At 38.8% G+C, this 23,630-nt stretch overlaps 2 protein-coding genes across 2 annotated transcripts; one reads left to right on the top strand and one right to left on the bottom strand.

The window, feature by feature from the left end:
* The first annotated feature begins 393 nt into the window (after positions 1 to 393).
* LOC146681510 (uncharacterized) lies at positions 394 to 2,921 on the top strand. Its single transcript, XM_085448957.1, has 3 exons — positions 394 to 719; positions 908 to 970; positions 1,321 to 2,921. Exons 1-3 carry the CDS (start codon positions 618 to 620, stop codon positions 2,428 to 2,430), a joined length of 1,275 nt encoding a protein of 424 aa, XP_085305083.1. The 5' UTR covers positions 394 to 617; the 3' UTR covers positions 2,431 to 2,921.
* LOC146681509 (uncharacterized) lies at positions 2,908 to 9,552 on the bottom strand. The gene is made up of 11 exons (XM_085448959.1): positions 9,264 to 9,552; positions 9,013 to 9,075; positions 6,799 to 7,209; positions 6,532 to 6,592; positions 5,817 to 5,952; positions 5,510 to 5,596; positions 4,988 to 5,289; positions 4,482 to 4,705; positions 3,997 to 4,197; positions 3,693 to 3,882; positions 2,908 to 3,440 (listed from the first exon to the last, which is right to left on the bottom strand). The coding sequence occupies exons 1-11, from the start codon at positions 9,363 to 9,365 to the stop codon at positions 3,133 to 3,135; spliced, it is 2,085 nt and encodes a 694-aa protein (XP_085305085.1). The 5' UTR covers positions 9,366 to 9,552; the 3' UTR covers positions 2,908 to 3,132.
* Between the last annotated feature and the right edge of the window lie 14,078 nt (positions 9,553 to 23,630).

Below are 23,630 nucleotides of genomic sequence, written 5' to 3'. Positions count from 1 at the left end.
TAGCTCTAAATCTTACAAAAACATGTTTTTTCGAGTCATTTTTTTACAACATTTAGTAAAATATTTGTAACTTTTCATATTTAAAACAGGATTTTAAATGTTAAATCTAAATGCTAAATGTTAAATCTAAATGTTAAATGTTAAATCTAAATGCTAAATGTTAAATGTAAATATTATATTTAAATGTAAATGTTAAATGTAAATATTATATATAAATCTAAATGTTAAATGTTAAATCTAAATGTTATATATAAATCTAAATGTTAAATCTAAATGTTATATATAAATCTAAATGTTAAATGTTAAATCTAAATGTTATATATAAATCTAAATGTTAAATGTTAAATCTAAATGTTATATATAAATCTAAATGTTAAATGTTAAATCTAAATGTTATATATAAATCTAAATGTTAAATGTTAAATCTAAATGTTACGGGAAACTAAATATTTAGCTAATATGCAAATTTATTGTACGGGTCAACGGAAATACCAAAATAAAAGCTTCAAGAAAACCTCCCGCGCTAAAGTGTGCCGGTCGCGGTCAGGTTCTGTGTTTGTGCTCCTCTTACGGTCACTTTTGACTGCCATGAGCTGCTTCGACTATTCCCTACCAGCATGTCCAGCGATTTAGCTGAAAACATTGGAAGAGCCGTTTTGTCGGCCATCCAACGATTCAGCGGTAATGCACCCTCGACCTCACAAACGCCGCAGCACTTGGTAAGTTTATTTTATAGCATTTTGGACGGGTTGATAGCAGTGTTAGCAAAACTAGCAAAGCTAAATTACTTAGCTAGTCCTCAATTATTTCATTTGGTAGGCAGCAGACAGAGATCGAACATCATACAACTCTATTTATTTATTTGGTAGGTAGGTAACAGTCGTTCTTGATGTAAATGTTTCCTTAGGAATCCAGCAATGCACCTGGACCAAGTAGACCTGCCGTCTCCACTGGGATACCATACTGCTCGGTAGGCCTTCTTACACATATCATTTAGCTGACTAATTTTTGTTTTTTCTTTGGTGTAATATGTCACCTTAAATTAAATCCTGTCAAAGTAATGATTCTGATTCTACATACATTTCATCTTCTTAGGGGTCCATTACTAGCAGTGTCACATCACCACCAACAACATTCACAAGTTTTACGTCATATTTTATTACTGTTTTTGCTGTGAGTGTCTTTTGATTGCTCACTTTCATATTTTAAAACTATTGATAAAATATTACTCTAGCTAATCTGTCACAGTACAATTGCCTCAAATTACCCATCTTTTGTTATAGAATTGTGCTCATTGAGATTTTCTGTGCCGTGTTCTAGGATGGTTACCAAGGAAGGCTTCAGATTTCCAAAGAGGAATTGGAAAATGTTCTTTCCCTGAAAACATCTTTTACTGAAGCTGCATCTATCCTTTCCATCTCCAGGCCCATTCTGTATAAGTTACTGCAAGACTATAATATCTCAGAGTCAAAATTCAATGTAATCAGTGACCATGAGTTAGATCAGATAGTGTCCCAGATAAAAACTGAACATCCAAATGTTGGAGAAGTGATGCTGATGGGTCATCTGCGTTCCAAAAACATAGTGGTTCAAAGATGGCGCGTAAGAAAGTCACTGCGGAGGGTGGACTCGGCTGGTGTTCTATCCAGGAGAAGAACTGCAGTTCCTCGGCGAGTATATTCTGTGCCTCATCCAAATTTCATATGGCACATAGATGGAAATCACAAACTGATTCGTTGGAAGTTTGTTGTTCATGGTGCAATAGATGGATACAGCAGGATGTTGATGTTTCTTCAGTGCTTCAGCAATAATCGAGCTGAGACTGTGAAAGCCCTCTTTACTGCAGCTGTTGGACAATTTGGCAGACCCCTGCATATCAGGACTGATCACGGAGGAGAGAATGCTCAGATTTGGGAGGACATGCGAGCAAGCAGGGGTGAAAGCTCTGTCTTAATGGGAAGTTCTGTGCACAACCAGAGGATTGAACGTTTCAACCGAGACTTAAACAACTGTAGCCGCATTTATGCACCTATATTTTATGAATTGGAATCACTTGGTATCCTAGACTTAGAAAATGCAACAGACCTATTTTGCCTTCATTATGTGTTTCTACCACGAATCAACCGCACTTTGAAGGAATTCAAAGCTGGATATAACAATCACTCTGTTTCCACTGAAGGTAATAGAACTCCCATCCAGCTTTTTGCCTGCAGAACTCATGTGTCTCATCGTCACAACCCAGAACTTTCTACAGCAGAGGTCTCCATACCCTCCTTGTCAAACTCTGAAAGTAGGTTTGTCCCATTAAATGACAGCGATTTACAAGAGCTATATACAAGCATTCACCCTTTTGAAGAAGACAACAATAATGGTAAAACATTGTTTCAACGAACACAGCAGTATATTTTTAACAAACTTGTAAATGTGTGACCTCAACCACAGGATACCAGTGATGTTCTAAAGAGTGATGACACTTAATATTCTTAAATGCTGTACAGCAAATGCAGTTTTTGTACTACTGCAGAAGCCCCTCCCCTCTAGCAGTGATGCCTCCTGCCACATAAGGACTCAGAGTTAATGACTGACAGTGACTCATAGGCTATTCAGAAGGCTACAACCACTTTTAGTTTATGGGTAAAACCAGTTATTCAGATTGAAGTAAAGATCAAATTCACACTGTAATACAGTATAACAGTGAAAATTATCAACACGGAACAGTCAGTCTTTAAATCAATTCACAAGATTATCTACAGTATTGTTTTAATCATTGTAAAGTTGCAATAGTCTTAATAAATGTTGCTGTTAGATGTCTAAGTAATCCTGGCTTGTTCTACAAAGCATGTTTAGTATACTCTGTGCATAAACTGTTTTGAAGTGTCCTTGTTTAAAAAAGAAAAGCTTAATAAAATTATTGTATTACACCAGTGACTTTATTGATTTGTCGTTGAAAATACAGAGTTAGCATTTTTATAAATCTATTGAAGCTTTGAAAATTATTACATTTCAACATTAAATGCAGTCAGAATTTATTTCAACTATCTTGTATGAAGCAAAGTTACTTGAAACTACAATTAATGAACAGGATTAGAGTTAACAAACCCACCATTTTAATTTCACTTTTTTGGAACATGTTTAGATGGTGCTGAATAAAGCTCCATTCATGAGTGCTACTAAGAAGCAGTAATGAAAAGCATCATCATCAGCCATTGTTGTTTCATTCACAAAAAGCTGAAGCTTATTTGCACATGTGTGTGCAATCGGGAGATGTTTGCTTTCATCGTGAATGAATGTTATTTTAGGAGCTGGTTGAAAACCTATGGCTGGAACCTTGCTGCTCCCGGTGGCAAAAGCCAAGATGTGACCAGGCCTCAAAGCCTTCACAAATGCCTCTTCATCCTTGGTAAGAGTCCTTTCTCCAAGTGAGTCTCTCAGCTCTTCATCTAAAAACAAAGAAAAACTACCGTTAACCTGGGGACACTAAAATAGTTAAAGCTTGAGCTAACAACTAAATGATGGCTAATGTTTTTATAAAAAATACAGAGGTTCTGTCTTTGCCTTGCTTGTCAGTTGTAAGCTATCATACATCTTTATTCCTGTTTTGTGTGTGCGCATGTGACATAAAAAGACAAAGTTTTACTTTAGTGTCCCGAATTGTTTCATGGCCAGACTACATTATGTGAATTTCTGCTTACTTTCGACACACTGGAGAAATTCCCGAAATTTGACCACCATCAGCTCCTCTCTAACTATTCTGTTGCTCCCAAGGACAGAATAGCTTGGCCTGAGAACCCCAGCAATTAAACTGGCTGTCAGATCTTTGTCCTCCCCCGATAGGTCAAGCAGAACACGCAAACTGGGGTTCTCTCTCAGGAGTGATAAAATCTAGACAGAAAAGTTTAAATAATGGTTAAATTCCAGTTTTAAATATAAAAAGTAGCTCACTCTAAATGATTATAAAATAATGACCAATTGATACAGAAAAAATATAACTCTCACTCCATAGTAGGACAAGCCATCAGTTAGTTGATCGAAACAGCTTTGCCGTTGCAGAACTGCAAGGTATAGAGCTGCATTTTTCACAAACAGATCTTTATTGGCCATGGTGACTGTGAGTGGAAGACCTTCAACTTGATATCGCCATGAGTTGCAGCAGCTGACTGCTTCCTCCAAATCATGTTGAGTTGTTGCATTTACAACCTAAATATTTAAGAAAAACACTTTAAATGTTTGTTTTTTACCAGTGTACACAAATACTGCAGATGGTTCATTTTAATTGGACTCGAAACGTTTTTGTTTTGGTTTATTTGGCTGTATTTCACCAATATTTTTTTTTTTAACAAAAAGGAAACAAATTGAAAATATAATACATGGAATTGCCTCTAATAACCAAAAGTGTATTTATTATATATTATAAAAGAAGACCAGAAGACTTGTGAATATAGGAAATATTACAATATTCTTGTTATAATATTGCAATTCACCTTTTTCAGATTCTCTCTTAACTCAGGGTCACCTATATCATCCGGTGTTAGGTGTACTTGAAGAATGTCTCCTGACACAATGTAGTCTACTACATGTGGAGAGAGAAAGGCAGGTGCTTCTCCACCTTGCACTATTATCGTGGACAACATCCTGCTAATGGTTCGATATACTCCATTTTGCAAGTGTAGGATGTTAAATTTCAGTGTGCATCCATTTGGTGTAGCTGAAAAATAACACACAAAAAAGTATATTCTGTACAGACCCCAAACTGATATCTTGAGATTGACAGACAAAAATGTATTACTTTTTTTTTTTTACTGTTTCAGACACACAGAACATAACAGATTTATTATCTGTAGTCATTTATTAACTTGTTAATGTTCTGTCAAACAATGTTCAGATCAGGTGGTTGTTGCGTTTGTAACATTATAAAAACGAGTGTCGTCAACAAGCCTTTAGGCCTTGAGTAAGTAAGTTAGTTAGTTTGACTGCGAAATCCTATTACCTTCAAAAGCACCACTGTCCTGAAAGATGGCCTTCACCAGTAAACGGAAAAACTCCCGCCTTGGCCCCCCAAGGTCAGCAGCATCTTCCTCTGTATCATGTTCATCGCTTGCAAATGTGACATAAAGCATCTCACAGCTTTCTGCAAACTTGGGTCTCTTGAACTGACGCAAAGCAGTCGACCACACATTGGCTCGACTGATATGGAGTTGTCTTGTTCCTGGTGTAATGACTTTCTCACTATGAGCTCTAAGAAGACCTTCAATTTCTTCTTTGCTGAGCTTCTTAAAAGACCTATATAAAAAAGGGACAATGACAAACAGATCTTGGGGAAAAATGGAAATTTGCTGTACATTTGACTCAAGTGCACAGAGTTACAACATATAATTATGTTGTGATAGTCCATATTAAATTAGTCAGACATGAGCAATTACCTTTGTAATTGTGTAACTGCAAAAAAATGATGCAAGTAAAGATGCAAATAAAATATTCAATTATCAAAGGTTACTTTCAAATCTTACCTTGAAATATGGTAAGTCTATCAGACTCTTCTAGGAGGCTACGCTGAATTGCCTCTTCAAGAGCTTCATCTTCCTCCAGAAAAATAGGGCTAAGTAGATAAGAGATATTAGAAATCATAAAACATGTCAGCCTTGAAGAATTTCTCACACTACATCATTAAAAAAAAAAAAATAATTAAATGTAAATCCTAAAGTTGCAGTCATTCAGCAAAAAAACCCCAAACATGCAAATTGGAAACTTGCATCAAAACAATATCCTAAACAACATCTAAAATGAAGGATTTCTTTAACCCCTAGACAACAGCTTACACAAATTCTGCCACATTATATGGAAACATCTGCTGTCCCTCTGCCTGTCCCTCATTTTCACTCTCTTGAATGCAGCTCTCTGTTTCCTGATGCTTGGCCTCACTTTCACCTGGTGTTGTAGACAACGCATGATGCACTGAACAAAGGAAAGAAGGTCAGCATGACTTGCTTCATAATGTTAACAGCCTTTATATATCCTTATATTAGTTTAAGTGAAAGTTGGGCACATATTCCTCCTTGGCTGTAATCACCTGTGATAATTCGTAAACATTAAAATGGTAAATGGCCTGTATTTGTATAGCGCTTTTACTAGTCCCCCCTAAGGACCCCAAAGCGCTTTACACACCCAGTCATCCACCCATTCACACACTGGTGAAGGCAAGCTACAGTTGTAGCCACAGCTGCCCTGGGGCAGACTGACAGAGGCGAGGCTGCCATATCGCGCCATCGGCCCTTCTGGCCAACACCAGTAGGCGGTAGGTGAAGTGTCTTGCCCAAGGACACAACGACCGAGACTGTCCGAGCCGGGGCTCGAACCGGCAACCTTCCGATTACAAGGCAAACTCCCAACTCTTGAGCCACGATCGCCCCAATCGGACAAATTAACGATGCTCTCATCAAACAAACCCCCCAGGAATTATTACGCACTGCAGTAACAAAATCTAGCTGGTCATCGAGCTTAGAACCTCACTAGGTTTTCATTCACGTCACATACCTCGTCTTCTCCGGCAGACTGGACTTTCAAAGTCACTATCAGACAGCTCTTCTGGTTCCTCCTGAGGGAAAAGAAAGCATGTTCTACATAAAATCAAATACAGTTGCACCAAATCACTGGTAACACAGAGGCACATGGCTGCACTAAAAACTGTTTACACCTGCTGAAACTGCAATATTAATTAATACAATTAATAAAATTATATTAAGGGAACAGACTCACTTTTTAGACAATAAATATTTCTGCACTGCAATATAAAATGTTTACCTGTGCAGGTTTTTGTATCCCTGCCATTATATAGAGGCAGGTGGTGGAACAAATCGAGCCAACTTCTTTCTTGCTAGAAACATTTGGTTTCATTAGTCGTTTACATCCTCTAATTGTACTCAAATACTCAAAAGGGAATGTCTGGCCAGTTGACAGTGCAAATGTTCTTCTGAAGATTGCTGTTATTTCTTCTCTAAGTTGTGCTTCAGACCAGTCAGATGTAAAGGAGATCTTCCCAATAAGGCCATCTTGTGCTAGTTTTGCTCGTGAATCTCCTCTTGGTATGAGAAACGTTGATGCTGAAGACAAGGGCAAGCACACAACATCTTTTGTATAGTGTTTGTAGGTCTTGTTTTTTCTCACAAAATGTGAGCGCGTAGCATGAGCTTGAGGAACTGATGGAAGAGGAACCTGAAATGAATTCAAACACAGATACAGATAGATACCTATGCATTACAATACATCCGTAAGGTTTCTGTTATCTGTTCATTAAAAACAAACAAACAAACTGTAGACTCAGACCATCTTACTATTGTCTACCCATTACACAGAAAACTGAACCTTTTGTATCTTGTAGATTAGCATTTGGTGATTGTTGGTCAAGTTGGTGATTCAGTTCCCAGGTGCTCTAATCTAGAGCTCCCAATGAGTTTATCCGACTATGACTGTGTGCGAATGTTGGACAGAAAAAGTGCTTGTATTAATCTGTGCATGTGAATGGGTAAATGAGATCTGTTGTATAAAGTGCTTTGAGCACTCAATTAGAGTAGCAAAGGCCTGCAATTAGGTCAGTGTGTATTTGGACCCTAACAAGTTTTATTTTGTTGCCCGTTTACTGAAACATATTCCAATCAAAATTATATCATGGACATGATGTGCAGACTCAGCTTTAATTTAGGGTATCCATATTAAAATGATGATGTCATTACCAATTAAGCAGATAAAAGGCCTGGAATTGATTTGAGACGCATTTTGAAAATTTTACTGTGAACAGACAACATGCGGTCAAAGAGAACATAACAGAAAAAAGAAAATTAAGAAATTAATACAGCCACTACAGTGACCATCAAAACGATGAAAAATATTGACGTAAAATTTATTTTGCGACACCACAGAACAAATGATAGCGTATAATATGAAATGATAGATGTTTTCATATTGTCATATCGAACAGCCCTAATACAGAGGGTTCACTGCAAGGTGCAAGCCACTCATAAGCCTCAAGAATAGAAAGGCTAGAATGGACTTAACAAAAAAAAAAAAAAAAAACCATCTAGTAAAAGCCAGCTAAATTTTGGAAAAACATTCTTTGGACAGATAAAACCAAGATCAACCTCTACCAGAATGATGGCAAGAAAAAAGTATGGAGAAGGGTGGAACGACTCATGATCCAAAGCATACCACATCATCTGTAAAACATGGCAGAGGCAGTGTGATGGTTTGGGCGTGCATGGCTGCCAGTGGCACTGGTAGTGTTTACTGAATATGTGACACAGGACTGAAGCAGCTGAATGTGTTCAGAGACATACTTGTCTGCTTAAGTCCAGCTAAAAGTAGTCACATTGATTGGGCAGCATTTAATAATAAAGATGGAAGTTGACCCAAAACATACAGTCCAAGCACCCCATGACTTTAATAAAGTAAAGAAATAGAATATTCTTGAATGGCCAAGTCAGTCACTGGATTTTAACCCAATTGAGCACACATTTCAGTTGTTGAAGACTAAATTTAGGACAGAAAGGCCCACAAACAAACAGCAACTGAAAGCCAATGCAGTAAAGGCCTGGCAGAGCCTTAGTAAGGAGGAATGCCAGCACCTGGTGGTGTCCATGACTTCAAGACTTCAGGCTGTCATTGCCAACAAAGGGTTTTGAATAAAGTAATAGAAATTATCATTTTATTTTCAGTTATTTAATTTGTGTAATTACTTTAGAGCCTCTGAAATGATAGGATTGTGTTTACAAATTAATTTTTCCCTCTCACATTTTTATGCATTCATTTAGTCCAACCCACTGAATTAAAACTTAAAGTCTGCACTTCAACTGCATTGGAGTAGTTTCATTTTTAATTAGAAAATGTGTCTGTATCCAACTACTTATGAACCTGACTGTATATCAAAACCAGTCAGCTAAGATAAGATAACATACCTTTATTAGTCCCACAAGGGGAAATTTCATGATAAATGAATTAAATGATATGTGTAAGAAGGCCTACCGAGCAGTATGGTATCCCAGTGGAGACGGCAGGTCTACTTGGTCCAGGTGCATTGCTGGATTCCTAAGGAAACATTTACATCAAGAACGACTGTTACCTACCTACCAAATAAATAAATAGAGTTGTATGATGTTCGATCTCTGTCTGCTGCCTACCAAATGAAATAATTGAGGACTAGCTAAGTAATTTAGCTTTGCTAGTTTTGCTAACACTGCTATCAACCCGTCCAAAATGCTATAAAATAAACTTACCAAGTGCTGCGGCGTTTGTGAGGTCGAGGGTGCATTACCGCTGAATCGTTGGATGGCCGACAAAACGGCTCTTCCAATGTTTTCAGCTAAATCGCTGGACATGCTGGTAGGGAATAGTCGAAGCAGCTCATGGCAGTCAAAAGTGACCGTAAGAGGAGCACAAACACAGAACCTGACCGCGACCAGCACACTTTAGCGCGGGAGGTTTTCTTGAAGCTTTTATTTTGGTATTACCGTTGACCCGTACAATAAATTTGCATATTAGCTAAATATTTAGTTTCCCGTAACATTTAGATTTAACATTTAACATTTAGATTTATATATAACATTTAGATTTAACATTTAACATTTAGATTTATATATAACATTTAGATTTAACATTTAACATTTAGATTTATATATAACATTTAGATTTAACATTTAACATTTAGATTTATATATAACATTTAGATTTAACATTTAACATTTAGATTTATATATAACATTTAGATTTAACATTTAACATTTAGATTTATATATAATATTTACATTTAACATTTAACATTTACATTTAAATATAATATTTACATTTAACATTTACATTTAAATATAATATTTACATTTAGAATAGAATTAGAATAGAATAGAATTCAACTTTATTGTCATTGCACATGCACAGGTACAGGGCAACGAAATGCAGTTTGCATCCATCCAGAAGTGCTTTAGTGATATAGATATATTACAATATATATTAGCAATAATATAGATATGTGAGTATATTACAGAAATGGGTCTATTATGGTATGTTATAATGTACACGGTATGAAGTATGTTGTGAATATTCTATAACTATAAGTATGTACAGGCTGTAGTGAGTACAAGCTATGTACAGGATATGAACAGGATATAAATATGAAAAACTATACAGAATATGAAATAAATAACTTTACAGAATCTGGGATATACAGTTATACAGAAATGGGAACTATGCAAGTTGTAAACAGTTGTAGGATTAAAAATTATCGAATGTACAGAATGATTATTTACACAGAGCTATACAGTAGTGCAGTTAAGATAAGTGAGGGTGTAGATAGTTTCTACAGAGGCTATATAAAGTGCTAGTGGTTGTGAGTGGTGGTTCAGTCCATGTTATTATTGTGTTTGAGGGTACAGTTGTCCATTGTGGGTGTGTGTATGTTCAGTCCATGAGTTTAACGTGGGTCAGATGTCAGGAGGCAGAGTTCAGGAGTCTGACAGCTGTGGGGAAGAAGCTGTTCCGGTACCTGGTGGTCTTAGTCCGGAGGCTCCTGTGGCGCCTCCCAGAGGGCAGGAGGGTGAAGAGTCCATGTGATGGGTGACTGGGGTCTTTGATGATTTTCCCAGCCCTTTTCAGACACCGCTTCCTGTAGATGTCTTTTATGGCAGGAAGTGGTGCTCCGGCGATGCGCTGGGCAGTTTTCACGACCCTCTGCAACGCCTTCCGGTCCGAGGCAGAGCAGTTCCCGTACCAGACTGTTATACAGTTGGTCAGGATGCTCTCGATGGTGCAGCGATAGAAGTTCACCAGGATGTCTGAGGACAGGTGGTTCTTCCTCAGAGTCCTCAAGAAGAAGAGGCGCTGGTGAGCCTTCTTGACCAGCTTGGAGCAGTTGGTCGCCCAGGTGAGATCCTCGGAGATGTGGACTCCCAGGAACTTGAAGCTGCTCACACGCTCCACAGCCGTCCCCTTAATGTGGATGGGTGGATGTGGGTCAGCATTCCTCCTGTAGTCCACGATGAGCTCCTTGGTCTTCTCGGTGTTAAGCAGCAGGTTGTTTCTGTCGCACCACTCAGCCAGACGATCCACCTCCTCCCTGTAGGCGGCCTCATCGTTGTCACTGATGAGGCCAATCACCGTGGTGTCATCTGCAAACTTAATGATGGTGTTGGAACCATTAACATTTAGCATTTAGATTTAACATTTAACATTTAGATTTCTATATAACATTTAGATTTAACATTTAACATTTAGATTTATATATAATATTTACATTTAACATTTACATTTAAATATAATATTTACATTTAACATTTAGCATTTAGATTTAACATTTAACATTTAGATTTAACATTTAGCATTTAGATTTAACATTTAAAATCCTGTTTTAAATATGAAAAGTTACAAATATTTTACTAAATGTTGTAAAAAATGCCTCGAAAAAACATGTTTTTGTAAGATTTAGAGCTAAATGTGGAAAAATGTTGCTGTTAATTTCGGCATGTTTCAGTTTACAAACGGCGCCCCATAATCATATGACCCCCTATGAGCAAGCACTTTGGTGACAGTGGGAAGGAAAAACTCCCTTTTAACAGGAAGAAATCTCCAGCAGAACCAGGCTCAGGGAGGGGCGGGACCATCTGCTGTGACTGGTTGGGGTGAGAGAAGGAAGACAGGATAAAGGACATGCTGTGGAAGAGAGCCAGAGATTAATATCACACATCTCGTGAGCAATCTCAGCCCATTCTTCTTTGGCAAGCTCCTCTAGATTTGATGGTCTTCTGGTATGGACCTTGGTCTTTACTCTTTATATTTTCAATGGGATCAAAGTCAGGGCTTTGCACATTACACTCAGTAACATTCACTTTGGTCTTCTGGAGGTAGTTCTTCATCAGAAGCAATGCATGTTTTGGGTTGTCTTGTTGGAAGACAAAGTGATGACCGAGACCCAGTTTTGCTGCCAACTTCTTAAGGTTTACTTTCAAAACCTTAACATGTCCTTCTTTCTTCATGATTCCTTTTACCGAGTCCAGATGTACTGAAAGAACCCCAGGGCATAATTCTCCCACCACCATGTTTCAACGTGGGGAAAGGGTTCTTTTATACACCTGTCCCTTGTTTCTCCAAACATAAACAACATTTTTATGAACAAATAGCTTTAGTTTTGTTTCATTTGACCAAAGCACCTCATTCCAGTTTGAATAATCTTTCTCCAGTTGTTCTTAGCTTACTTCAGTCTGAGCTGAGGATGTCTCTTCTGCAAAAGTCGAGATTTTCTTTAACCTCACGGTTATTTGCTTTGAGGCCACAATTGCTCAGTTGGCTAAGTCATTCATTAGTATCTTGGCAGTTGTCCTGGGGTCTTTAGGCACATCTCTCTTTAGTTTTCTTTTTCAGTGTTTTGCTTCCTAGCTTTTCCAGGCTTGTTCTGTACTGTGTGACTCTCTTTGAATTTTTTTGATGATACTTCTAACTCCAGTTCTTGACGCTCAGAAACTCTGTGATAACTTTGAATATCCATGTCCCAAGCACCAACAAAACAACAGGCACATAATCCTGGTTCATAACAAATGATCTCCCCAAGGTAATCAGCATCTTAGACTATCTGATTCATACCATTCATACCACAAAAAGGAATGAACCGAAATAATTAAGTAATTAATTAAAGACATTTTAGATTTAACAAGACAAGTTTTTACTGCTTTAAAAAGCAAACAAATAAAAAAAAAAGTAGATTCATGCAGAGACAGTATCTTCGGGAATGGCTCAGGAGCTCACTGTAAATAATGTTTGGTCTTTTTCTACACACACACGCGCCAGCTGTTAGATTTCAGGTTTAAGATCGAGTCGTTTGTAATGACGCAGCTAGCCTCTGGATAAATTGTGCACTCCATCTGAATCTGAAACAGTTCCCAGCAATTTCTAACAGAAGACTTCACCATTATAGGAAACCACGATGAATTTTCTTCAGCTTCTTCTGATTTATCTTAACTGCCGTTCTGTTTCCAGAAAGAATCAGGCATAAAACCTGCACTTACACTGCATTATTTTCATACAGCTGCTCCCTCACACTGCATATCCCTCTCATGGGTTGTGCTCCTTTCCAAGCCTCCAGTTTGTATTGCTCTTGGCAGGTAATTGATGAAATGAACTGATTGCATCTTTGTATATAAATTAACTTTAACTTTTCATCCCCATGGGTGTATTTTTGCAATACATCAAATTAATTTGCCTGGTGGCTTTCAGTCATAAAACTGACACCAGGCCTCTGTGATAAACCTAATCAATAGCTTTTTGATGTCAAAAGAGGGTTTTGCACTGGTGCAGCCCACGAATCTGAATCTGGCTCTAGACGTCATGACAACAGCTTTGATTACTCATTTTGTTTTTAACTTTGAGCTAACTAAATATTTTTATTTCCTCTCCTGGTGAAAAAACAGTGGCGGAACATCGCTGTGACTGTGGAAAGACTACACCTCTGATGAGGACAGTTTGTTTTACTGTCCTCCTACCTTGGCCTCATCTACTGCCAGACTGTGGGTCTCTGAAGGATTTAAAACGCTGACAGCCAAGAAGCCATTACAGCTCACTGAGAGGATAGCCAGCAAATTGGTTGGCTCTCAGGAGCAGTAAATAAGCTGGAGGAGACCCTTGTTTTTCACCTTGTCAATAGGGCCTTAAGGCAGTGATGTCTTCAGTCAGAATTTAAATTTGTTCACAAGTCAGGGGAAAAAGAAAGAAGAAAGTTAAATTAGACTTGGCTTCAGGTTAGAGAGAGCATAAAGATGCCGGCTCCGAGGTCGCAGTTGGAGGTTATATTCTCATTATGAGCTCACGGGGTGTCTTCACTCAAACACTCACTCTTACTAAAAGTTTGTTATGCTTTCAACAGATCTGTTGAAGTATCATCTTCACTTGAATTATTAAATCAATTTTAAACATACAAGCCTGACCTTTAAAAGGCAAAAGGCAGCTGGTGAAAACTGAGCTACATGACATTTGTTTGGTGATTACTTTAGTTTTCTGAAGAGTTGTACAGTGACTCTGTACTTTGTGTCTTGAAAAAACTGTAATGGGACAGGATCATATAAAAAACTGCTTAGGTTACACACCTTTTTTCTCTCTGTCTTGATCAAGCACTGGGAGAGCCATAAAAGTGAAATTACAGCAGTCACTGTAAAATAAATTCTTACTTGAAAATGTATCATTAACCCAAGGGGAAGTGAAAAGGAGTTACACTATTACATGTGCCTAATTTAATCTTTTAATGATGGCAGTCATTACTGTTAAAGCTTTTCATTATCATAATCATTATTACAGCAGCAATAACAGAGTGACTGTGGCTACAGGGACGGCAAAGGGCCTGAAATAGAGCAGACAGGATGTAATGACCTAAATTTGTTAGCCATTAATAAGAGTGTGAGAAGCACAACACATCAAAAGGCATGAAAATTTGGTCCAGTCACAGGTAAAAATTGATGACGCACAGAGCAGAGAGGCAGGTGTGGAGAAGTGCCAATGCCCAAAAAAAAATGCCTGGAGATTTAAAAAACTGAGTGGGCTGGGCTCCAAAACTTTTTTTTATTTATTTTTTTACATATTTAGTATAGTTCATATTTAAAGTTGATGTTGAGTTACACTTTGTTTATAATGAATATCAGTTTCCAATTTCTATGTTTATTTAATAAATCTATCAAGCAAACAAAAACATTCTGGACCAATAACACATCAATGTCCATCTTAGTATGGAAAATCATTATTTGATCCATTACAAACTAGCAAGAATTTGGCTTAAGCAAACAATCTAGCAACTTACGGATAAACAGTTACCAAGCCAGCTTTCACAGTTAATTGCACCACTTTGTTGAAGGGTACTTAATTACACTCCTAACATGTCTACATCATTAACATCACCACCACAGAAAGACCAAAGAGCTGTCTAAGGATGCCAGGGAAAAGATTGGTGACTTTCAAAAGGTTGGAATGGGCTGCAAGAACATCAGCAAGCAGCTGGTTGAGAAAATGACAGCTGTTATAGTACAACTGTTCACAAATGGAAGACAAAATTACTGTCAGTCACTCTCATTCTGAGGCCCCACAAAAATTCCAATAGCTTTCCTGACTAACATAATTTTCTTAACTTTACTTGGAAATGTACCTACCGAGAATGCACCAAGTGATTATCTCTTATCTCTCAGTTGGTGTGTTAAAAGTAGAACTGTTGAGCTAGTTATTTTCATCTGTTGTGATTTTATTTTGAAAGGATGCTTCCTGTTATGCTGCAGAGTATACACAGAGTTCAGTAAACAAAGTCACCTTTTGGTGTGAATGTTCCGGTAAAAGCCGATGCTCCACGTGTGATTATTCCTCCGTCTAGATAATAAGTATCTTCAAAATTCATGCAGATTCTGCTGGAAGACCCATCTCTGCTAACAGGTTATGGGCCCAGGAAAATATTGAAGCTACGCCAGGGGAAAGTGTCACGGTCCCCGTGTCTCTCTGGTTGGCCCACGCTGGCTACAGGTTTTGTTGTTGTTAGTTTTAGTTTTTTGTCTCTCCTCCTCCTCTCTGCCTGGGTGGAGCTCATTACGGGCTCTCACTCTTGGCCCACGCACCCCTGTGGATGGTGTCCACCTGCGGCTGATCTGGCTGATTTCCCCAGCTGCTATTTAAGGCAGTGGCACAGAGCAGCTCACCGCTGGAACGTCGAACCACCTGAGTTCGTGCTCGCGGCATATTCAAAGAAGAATCGCTTACACGTGTTTTATGTTGTGGAACTAACCTTGACCTTCTGTCTGTAGATTCTGGACCGAATCACCGGACCTGTCCAAGTGGGGCAGTGTGTGGAGTGTTGGGGCGAGTGCGGCTGAAGAGGAGAAAGTTTACCACCAGAAAAGTCGCAAAGTACAGCGTGTTCGGTGAGGCTTAGCCAGAGCATGCTGCTATAAACAGAGGTGCGGTTACTGTAGAAGCAATACTCATCGAGAGTCGACTTGCAGGAGACGACAACGGAATGATGAAGCGCGCACAGCCTCGGAGGAGGGCGGCAACGCAGAGAGCGACGACACCTATGTCTTCCGGATGAGCAATGACTACGCGGAACCTCAACAGCAACAGGACATCAGGACCAAAGGCCTGATGGTGGATACTGCCGCAACATCACACATCCTGAATGATAAAACAGCGTTCAAGAAATTTAATGACGACTTCCAACCGGGAACACACTGTGTGGAATTAGCTGATGGCACCAGGTGTAAAGGAGTAGCTGAAGGCAGAGGAGAAGCAGAGGTGTGCTTGATTGACAGCCGAGGGAGACAGTGTAAAACAACACTGAAAGACGCTCTATACATTCCCTCATTTCCACAGAATATCTTCTCTGTGAGAGCAGCCACCGTGAATGGAGCTACTATCATCTTTAAGAAAGGAAGGAACGTCCTTCAACACAGAGACGGTACATAGTTCTACATCCATGAGCACAACAGACTTTATTACCTTGAAACTGTAAGTGAGTATGATGAGAAGTGTAATAATTGTCTTAATGTGCAGACATGGCACGAAATTTTGGGACATTGCAATCATAGTGACATTCTGAAGTTACAAAATGTGGTTGAAGGTATGAAAATCAAGGGGAAAACAGACAACCAAAGTTTGAACTGTGAGGTGTGTATCCAGGGAAAATTTGTCCAGTCTAGGAATAGAAACCCTGACAGAAGAGCCGAGAAACCTCTCGAGCTGGTACATACGGATCTAGCAGGGCCGATAGATCCAGAATCATGAGATGGACACAGATATGCATTATTGTTTACAACAAAAGTGAAACAATGCAAGCAACTGAAATCTTTTTGGCCGATACAGCCCCACACGGGAAGGTAAAGTGTATCAGGTCAGACAACGGCACAGAGTTCATGGCAAAGAGTTACCAGGCATTGTTAAACAAACATGGAATAAGACATGAAACTTAATAAGTATCTTCATATTCATGCAGATTCTGCTGGAAGACCCGTCTCTGCAAACAAGAACAAATGGGCAAGTGGATGAATTGATTTGAGTAAGTCTGACAAGGGCCAAATTGAAATGGCTACACAACTGGGTCATAGCGTCTCCAAAACTGTTAGGATGCCTGGGTCTTTGACCCAGAGGTTTGAGTTTATTATATCATTTATCATTTCTAGTCTTTGGTTTCTTTGTCTGTGTTCTGTCTTATGGTTTACGTCTCGGTTCCTTCTGTTGCAGTGCCTGCGTGTGAGTCTGTGTCTTTAGTTCAATCTGTGTTGTTTCCTGTTTTATTTTGAAGGCCCATGTCTGATGTTAATGTATCTGGTTTTGCTTCCCCTATTTCGTTAGGCCTGATTTGCCCCAGCTGTGTTTCCCCCCTGTTACTCATTCCCTGATTGCTCCCTCTGTGTATTTAAGCCTTGTGTTTCAGCTTGTTGGTGTCGTGATCTACCCCAATCTAGCTGTGTGTTCTGTCTGCGTAAGTGCATTTTATAGTCCTAGTTTTGTTGCCCTTTGAGTTCAGCATTAAAGCTGTTTTGAGTTCACGTTCTGCCTCTGAGTGTCTGCACATTGGGTCCTCCTACTACCACTCCTGCCTGCACACAGCCCGCACATTAGTGATGGGCAGATGAAGCTTCATGAAGCACTGAAGCTTTTCATCCAATTGGTTCACTCCAGCGCAAAGCTTCTTGAAGCTTCATTTGCTCTAGTAGGACACCCACTGGACGTAAAAATATTAGTTGGCATGAATTTGAAGAGTGTGGACTTTTGCACACAGCCTGTAAATGTCAACAACAAAAGGAGTGTGTAAAACATGTATATTGTAGTGGTGGCAGTATACTGTGTATATTTATACTGGCAGTATGGGAAATGATTATTTGGAAATGCTTAAAATGGAAATGATCATTTACTGTGAGGTGAGGTGTGGTTGGGGTGTGGACAGTGGTTGTGCTTTTGTAACGTTGAGGTATGGACAGCTACACACTGAGCCTCAGTCCTGCCTGTTCACATTTTATTCTGTAAAAACTACATTTTCACTGCTTTTATGACCTTTTTAGTGGGGAAAACATAGCTAGGATTTAATGATTTAGCAAATCTTTTAAATCCTTTGTCTTCCACAATGCTAAATGGCTGGGAGTCCTCGATCACCATGCTAACCAGGTCTTCATCTATTTGAGATTGTCTTTCCTCAGGAGAACAAAGACAAAGCACAAATATAAATATCACACACATAACTTATAACAGCTGTATAATATTGTTATATCATTTAGTAACATTACTGCATGCTATATTATCATGGCATTTGATGGCTCACCTGGTCTTGCTCCACAATCGGTGTTCCCCTTATTCTCATGCAAAGCTCTGTAGTGCCTAAGCATGGATGAGGTGTTGTTGTTATATCCCAGCTCCCTGGCACATAGCAAAGACTTCACCTTGTACAAAAGTAAAGCCGCTTAACATAAATTGTATTGCACCATCAGTATTATGAAAATACATCTTCTGTAGAAATTTACATACCTTGTTGGGAGGAATAAAATCAAAATGTTCCCACACAGGGGAGGACATCCTCCTCTTCTTAGCTGGCTCCATTCTCTCCTGACCTTCTCTCCTCACTCTCATAAACCTCCAAACTGTCTCCAAACTCTCACTAACCGCAACTCTCCATCAAACACCCACATTTTTGAATGAAGTCTGGGGGGTTTATATCTGTCATAGCTCGCGGCAAAGTTCGAACCCCTTCATGAACCAGTCACGTGGTACAGCCGGGCAGCGAGGCTTCGGACGTCATCATTTTCAGGTCCTCCCATAAATGAAGCAAGCCTCGAGACGCGCATTGCGGAAACGCCCCCTCAATTACTCGACACAAGCTTCGAAGCCTCGATACAGAACGTCACATCACTACCGCACATAACAAAAACTGCGGCTCTTCTGTGGTGTATCTAGCAAAAGTTGTCCATGGAAGAAATGACGGTGAACCAGCAATGGGATCATGGGTGGCCAACCCTCACTGATGCAGGTGAGGAGTGAAGGCTGGCCCGTGTGGTCCAGTCCAACAGACGAGCTACTTTAGCTCAAATTGCAGAGAAAGTCAATCAGTGCATCACAGTTTGTGGGATAAAGGGATTCATAGACACAGTTGGCATATGTGAATCTCCTGCTGTTTGCCTCCAGCAACACAGCAGGAGATTCACATTTACAACATCCATTTTTTAATGCACAACAAATTATGAACATTGAAAGCCCTGTTCTGGAAATCATTAGCATGCGTCTCCTGTAGTTTAATGTACAAGTGCAACAGAAAACAGAAATTATAGTTTATGTCAGTGCGAAACCCAGTGAAAGGTAGAACTTTACTCATATCTATTATATGTGCAATCATAAAAAGAAGAGCTTTTATTTCCTTAGAAATGTCATGGGCATAAACTCATTATGTATTTGACTGAAGGTGCGGAGGAACTGGGAGAGCTGCCAATTTCAGCGTAAAACATACATCTTATTAAAATTACTACACTCAGAACTTGCAGATATTTTATTGTGTATTTAATTTTGTGGAAAGCACAAAACAGAGCTCTTAAACTTTTATTTGTATTTATTAATTCAATTATTTATTTTACATTGAATTAGATTGCACTGACGAATTCTAGTGTTTGGTCACCTTCGCTACATCTACATCTAAATACTTGTTATACATGTTAATTTACTGCAGAGGGTTGCTGTCTAATGGTCCTCATGTCCAAACAAATATAGCTGTGTGTGATGGCTGCACTTACAGCCACACAGTGGTAATACCCACCATGTTAGTGTAGAGGCTTATAAGTAACATTGCATTCACATTTCTTTCTTTAAATATAGGAATTTATTTACAGGACAATAAATAACTGGTTTTGGTTTAGTTAATTCATATATCCACATAACGCTGTATTCTAAAATAAGTGCGCACATTTTAGTTTACACTGTTATGTATGATTAATCTTTTGTTTTCTGAGTTACCTTAGTTGCAGCTGTTCCAGTCCCTTGATTAAGGAGCCAAGAGGTGGAAAAGGGGCGGAGCGAGCTTTAAAGGAAGGCTACAAATTGGTTCACGCCATAACTCAGGACCATGGGGGGGAATTGGAGTTCATTATGTTTGGTTTAGTTAGGTTTTGTGTGTTTTACCCCTTTTCCTGTTTTTGTGGGCTGATCAGCCACTATTTAAGTTTCCCCTTTGTCTCATTAAGTTAGGTCAGTTTGTTTGAGTTATCAGTTGTGTTGTTAACTTTGAGTAGAGTTTTGTTAGTTTGACCTCTTTTATGGGCCCAAGATTTTGATTCTTTTTGCATGAGTTAACCAATTATGTTTTTTGGGTTAAATAAAAAAATCATTTTTTGGACTTTAACCTGTGCCTAAGTTTCCTTCACTGCTCGGTCCATCACACTGTGAAATGTAAATGGACTGGTTCTTATAGCCTTTCTACTCTACGTTATACTACAAGCCTCATTTACACAAGCACTTTTTTTCTGTGCTCAAATGCTTTCTATCTAACAGTCACACTCGGGAGCAACTTAAAGTTCAGTATGGTAAATTGTAAATGGCCTGTATTTGTATAGCGCTTTACTTAGTCCCTAAGGACCCCAAAGCGCTTTACACTACATTCAGTCATTCACCTATTCACACACACATTCACACACTGGTGATGGCAAGCTACATTGTAGCGCACTGACAGTATCTTGCCCAAGGATTCTTTTCCATGCAGACTGGAGCAGCCAGCGACTGAACCACCAACCTTCTGATTAATAGAACCTGCACTACCTCCTGGGCTACAGCCACTCCAAATTTAAGCATTAGCCGCTGGTTTTCTAAAATCTGATCAACTTGCACTACCATAAAATGATCCAGGGAAGTAACGTTATCTATTTTGTTATTGAATTCAGGGTCACAGGGGGATGTCATAAAGCTAGAAAAATAATCGAGGAAGACTGATTCAGGAAAACAAAGCGGTTAAAATAGGGAGAAACAGCTTTTCCTACAAGAGCAAAATCATCGCAGCAAAATGACTTTCTAAAGCTAAACAGGAGAACACAACCACTCACCAGAAGCTTTCAGCACCAGACAACTGAGCCACTGACCAAATCTTCTTACCATCGTTTTTACACTTTGTGACTGCTGAGCAGAGTCTCCAGCACACTGTCTCCACAGGAGACAAAGGGTGGGCCTTAAGGGGAGAGAGCAATGGCACACACGTGTTTCTTATTTCTCTAATTTATGCCTCTTTGTCTCCTCTGTCCTCTCTAATCCTGCCGGTGACCTGGAAATCAATCTCAGTATGTTATACTTTAAGGAGACTAACAATGAGAACGTCTCACTTTGTCCAAAGACCATTTCCTTTCGCACCTTCCCATCTATGTCCTGTTGGACATCAGTGAGGAGAGACTTCACTATAAAATGTCTACCGTGCAAGTTCCAGTGCCACGACAAGACCACCTCAAGTAGTATACTTGGTGACCTCAGTAGTTCTCATGATGGCCCTTAACCCACACCTTAGCTCATAAGTCTTCACAAACTTAAAGTAGTCCTGTTGCCTTCATTTTCAAGCTCTCAATACCTAATATTTATTTCTTTACATTTTTACAATAATTCTGTTACTACAGATGATATGATGTCATGAGTGCATGCGAACACACAAAGATCTTATCTTTTAATTTCACTTTTTTAAGTAAAAAACAAAAACTAGAATATTTATAAACATTTAAGCTTCACTTTATTCTAATTCTTACAATTATGCATACAGTTATTTGTATCTAGCAAGATTAACAGTCTCTGCATCTTTCATAGAGACCTGAAAAATGACAAAGGAAGAGAGTAAAATATCAATCTAAATTATAATAGAGGCAAAACAAGTAAAAAATATTGCTGAAAGACATTCGTGATTGTTAATATTTTATTTCCTGTTTTTGTAATTGAGCACTGAAACAAATAGCATGCCAACACCTCACTTAAAGTGAAATGATAATAGCTATCCTTCTGAATGAATCACACAAATTCAAATTCAAATTCAAATTTTATTTGTCACGTACACAGTCATACACAGTACGATATGTAGTGAAATGCTTGGACAACTGCTCGTGACCTAAAGAAAACAAAAAAGGAAAAGGCTATGAATAAGATAGGAAATAAATATGAAAAATTAAAACGGGTAAATTTAACTAGGAAGGAATAAAATATAAATTAAGGTTAAAAATGAAATAACTGTACAACACAAATTAGAATGAAGGGTACATTTAACTGGGAAGAATAAGATAAAATATATAAATTAAAGTTGAAAATAACAACTATAAAAGCCTAATTTTATATATGTATAACAATAAAGATACAGAAAAAAAGGTGCAGCAAATTAAACTTTACAAATTGTGTTTTCAGACGTGTCTTATTAGGAGGAGCCAAGCTGCCCCTGGCTGCTCTGTATTTCACATGCAGTTGGCATTGTATGTGCCCATGTGATAAACAACCTTTTGTTTTCTGGTGATAATGAATAATAATCACCTGCTAGCTAAAGTACAGCAATTCTCCATTCATTCTTTTTCCAATGCTTATCCAGTTCTAGTTTCCAGATGCAGTAGTCTATGCAGAGATGCACAGACCTCCCTCTCCTCAGTCCCCTCCTCCAGCTCTTCTAGGAGGACACGGAAACATTCCCCAGCCACCTGAGAGGCATAACCTCTCTAGCATGTTGTCAGTCAAGTTTTCTAGGCCAGACATGCTTCATCTGCAAGTTGTCCAGGAGGCAGTCTTGTCAGATGCATGGGCCTGCTTGGATGGCGACAGGTAGAAATTGAAGCAGTTCATGTCCAATGAAAAGCTTGAAATGTACATGTAAATGTACAGTTCAAGTATATATATATATATATATATATATATATATATAAAGGTTATATATATAAAAAGGCCTTTTCTATGGAACAGGAAAGGTTAACAACTTAAAGCGGTTCTGCAGCAATAGAGGTTGATCAAGCCTTGAAAGGTGGTGCTATCAATTCCTACAGGTGTCCCAACTTTTCTGTATTATTTAAAACCCCCTCTGTCTGCATAAAGCAGTGTTGGAACACAATGTGGCACCATACCTTCGTGAGCATTATTTGAACAGTGCTGTATTGCAAAAAGTACTGTGTTGTTATAAAAATGGCAAGAAAAAGGCAATTAACAATAGAAGAGGGACAGAGTATCATAGTACCTAAAAGACCACAGCTTTTATAGTGGTTGTTGCAAACAGGTTTTAGTGTGAAATGTAAAGAGAAAACTTTGAGTTGCAGCAAGGAGGCCATTAGTGAGACGCCACAATAGGAAAAAGAGGCTTGCCTGGAACTTGAAACACAGTCAGACTACTGAAATTTGGAATCTTGCAGGATTTTTGCACGCTGTCGAGTAGGCGAAAGGATTCTTTCACAGTGTGTGATATCAACTGTCAAACATGGAGGAGGAAGAGTGATGGCCTGGGGCTGTTTTGCGGGATCCAGGATTTGGTGACTCGTACAAAGTGAGAGGCACCATGAACCAAAACAGATGAAAAATCACACAAGTTCAAACTATGCCAGAACTACCATGGGGAAAAAGGTAGAAGAGTGAAAGCAAAGCAACCTACAAGTGAAGAACTTTCTTAA

The sequence above is a fragment of the Copadichromis virginalis genome, linkage group LG23 (assembly GCF_057382275.1).
Source record: "Copadichromis virginalis isolate Kocher_CV1m ecotype Utaka linkage group LG23, C_Virginalis_male_GT1.1, whole genome shotgun sequence".
In the NCBI taxonomy this organism is placed as follows: Eukaryota; Metazoa; Chordata; class Actinopteri; order Cichliformes; family Cichlidae; genus Copadichromis; species Copadichromis virginalis.
This window is presented reverse-complemented; position numbering and strand designations above follow the sequence as displayed.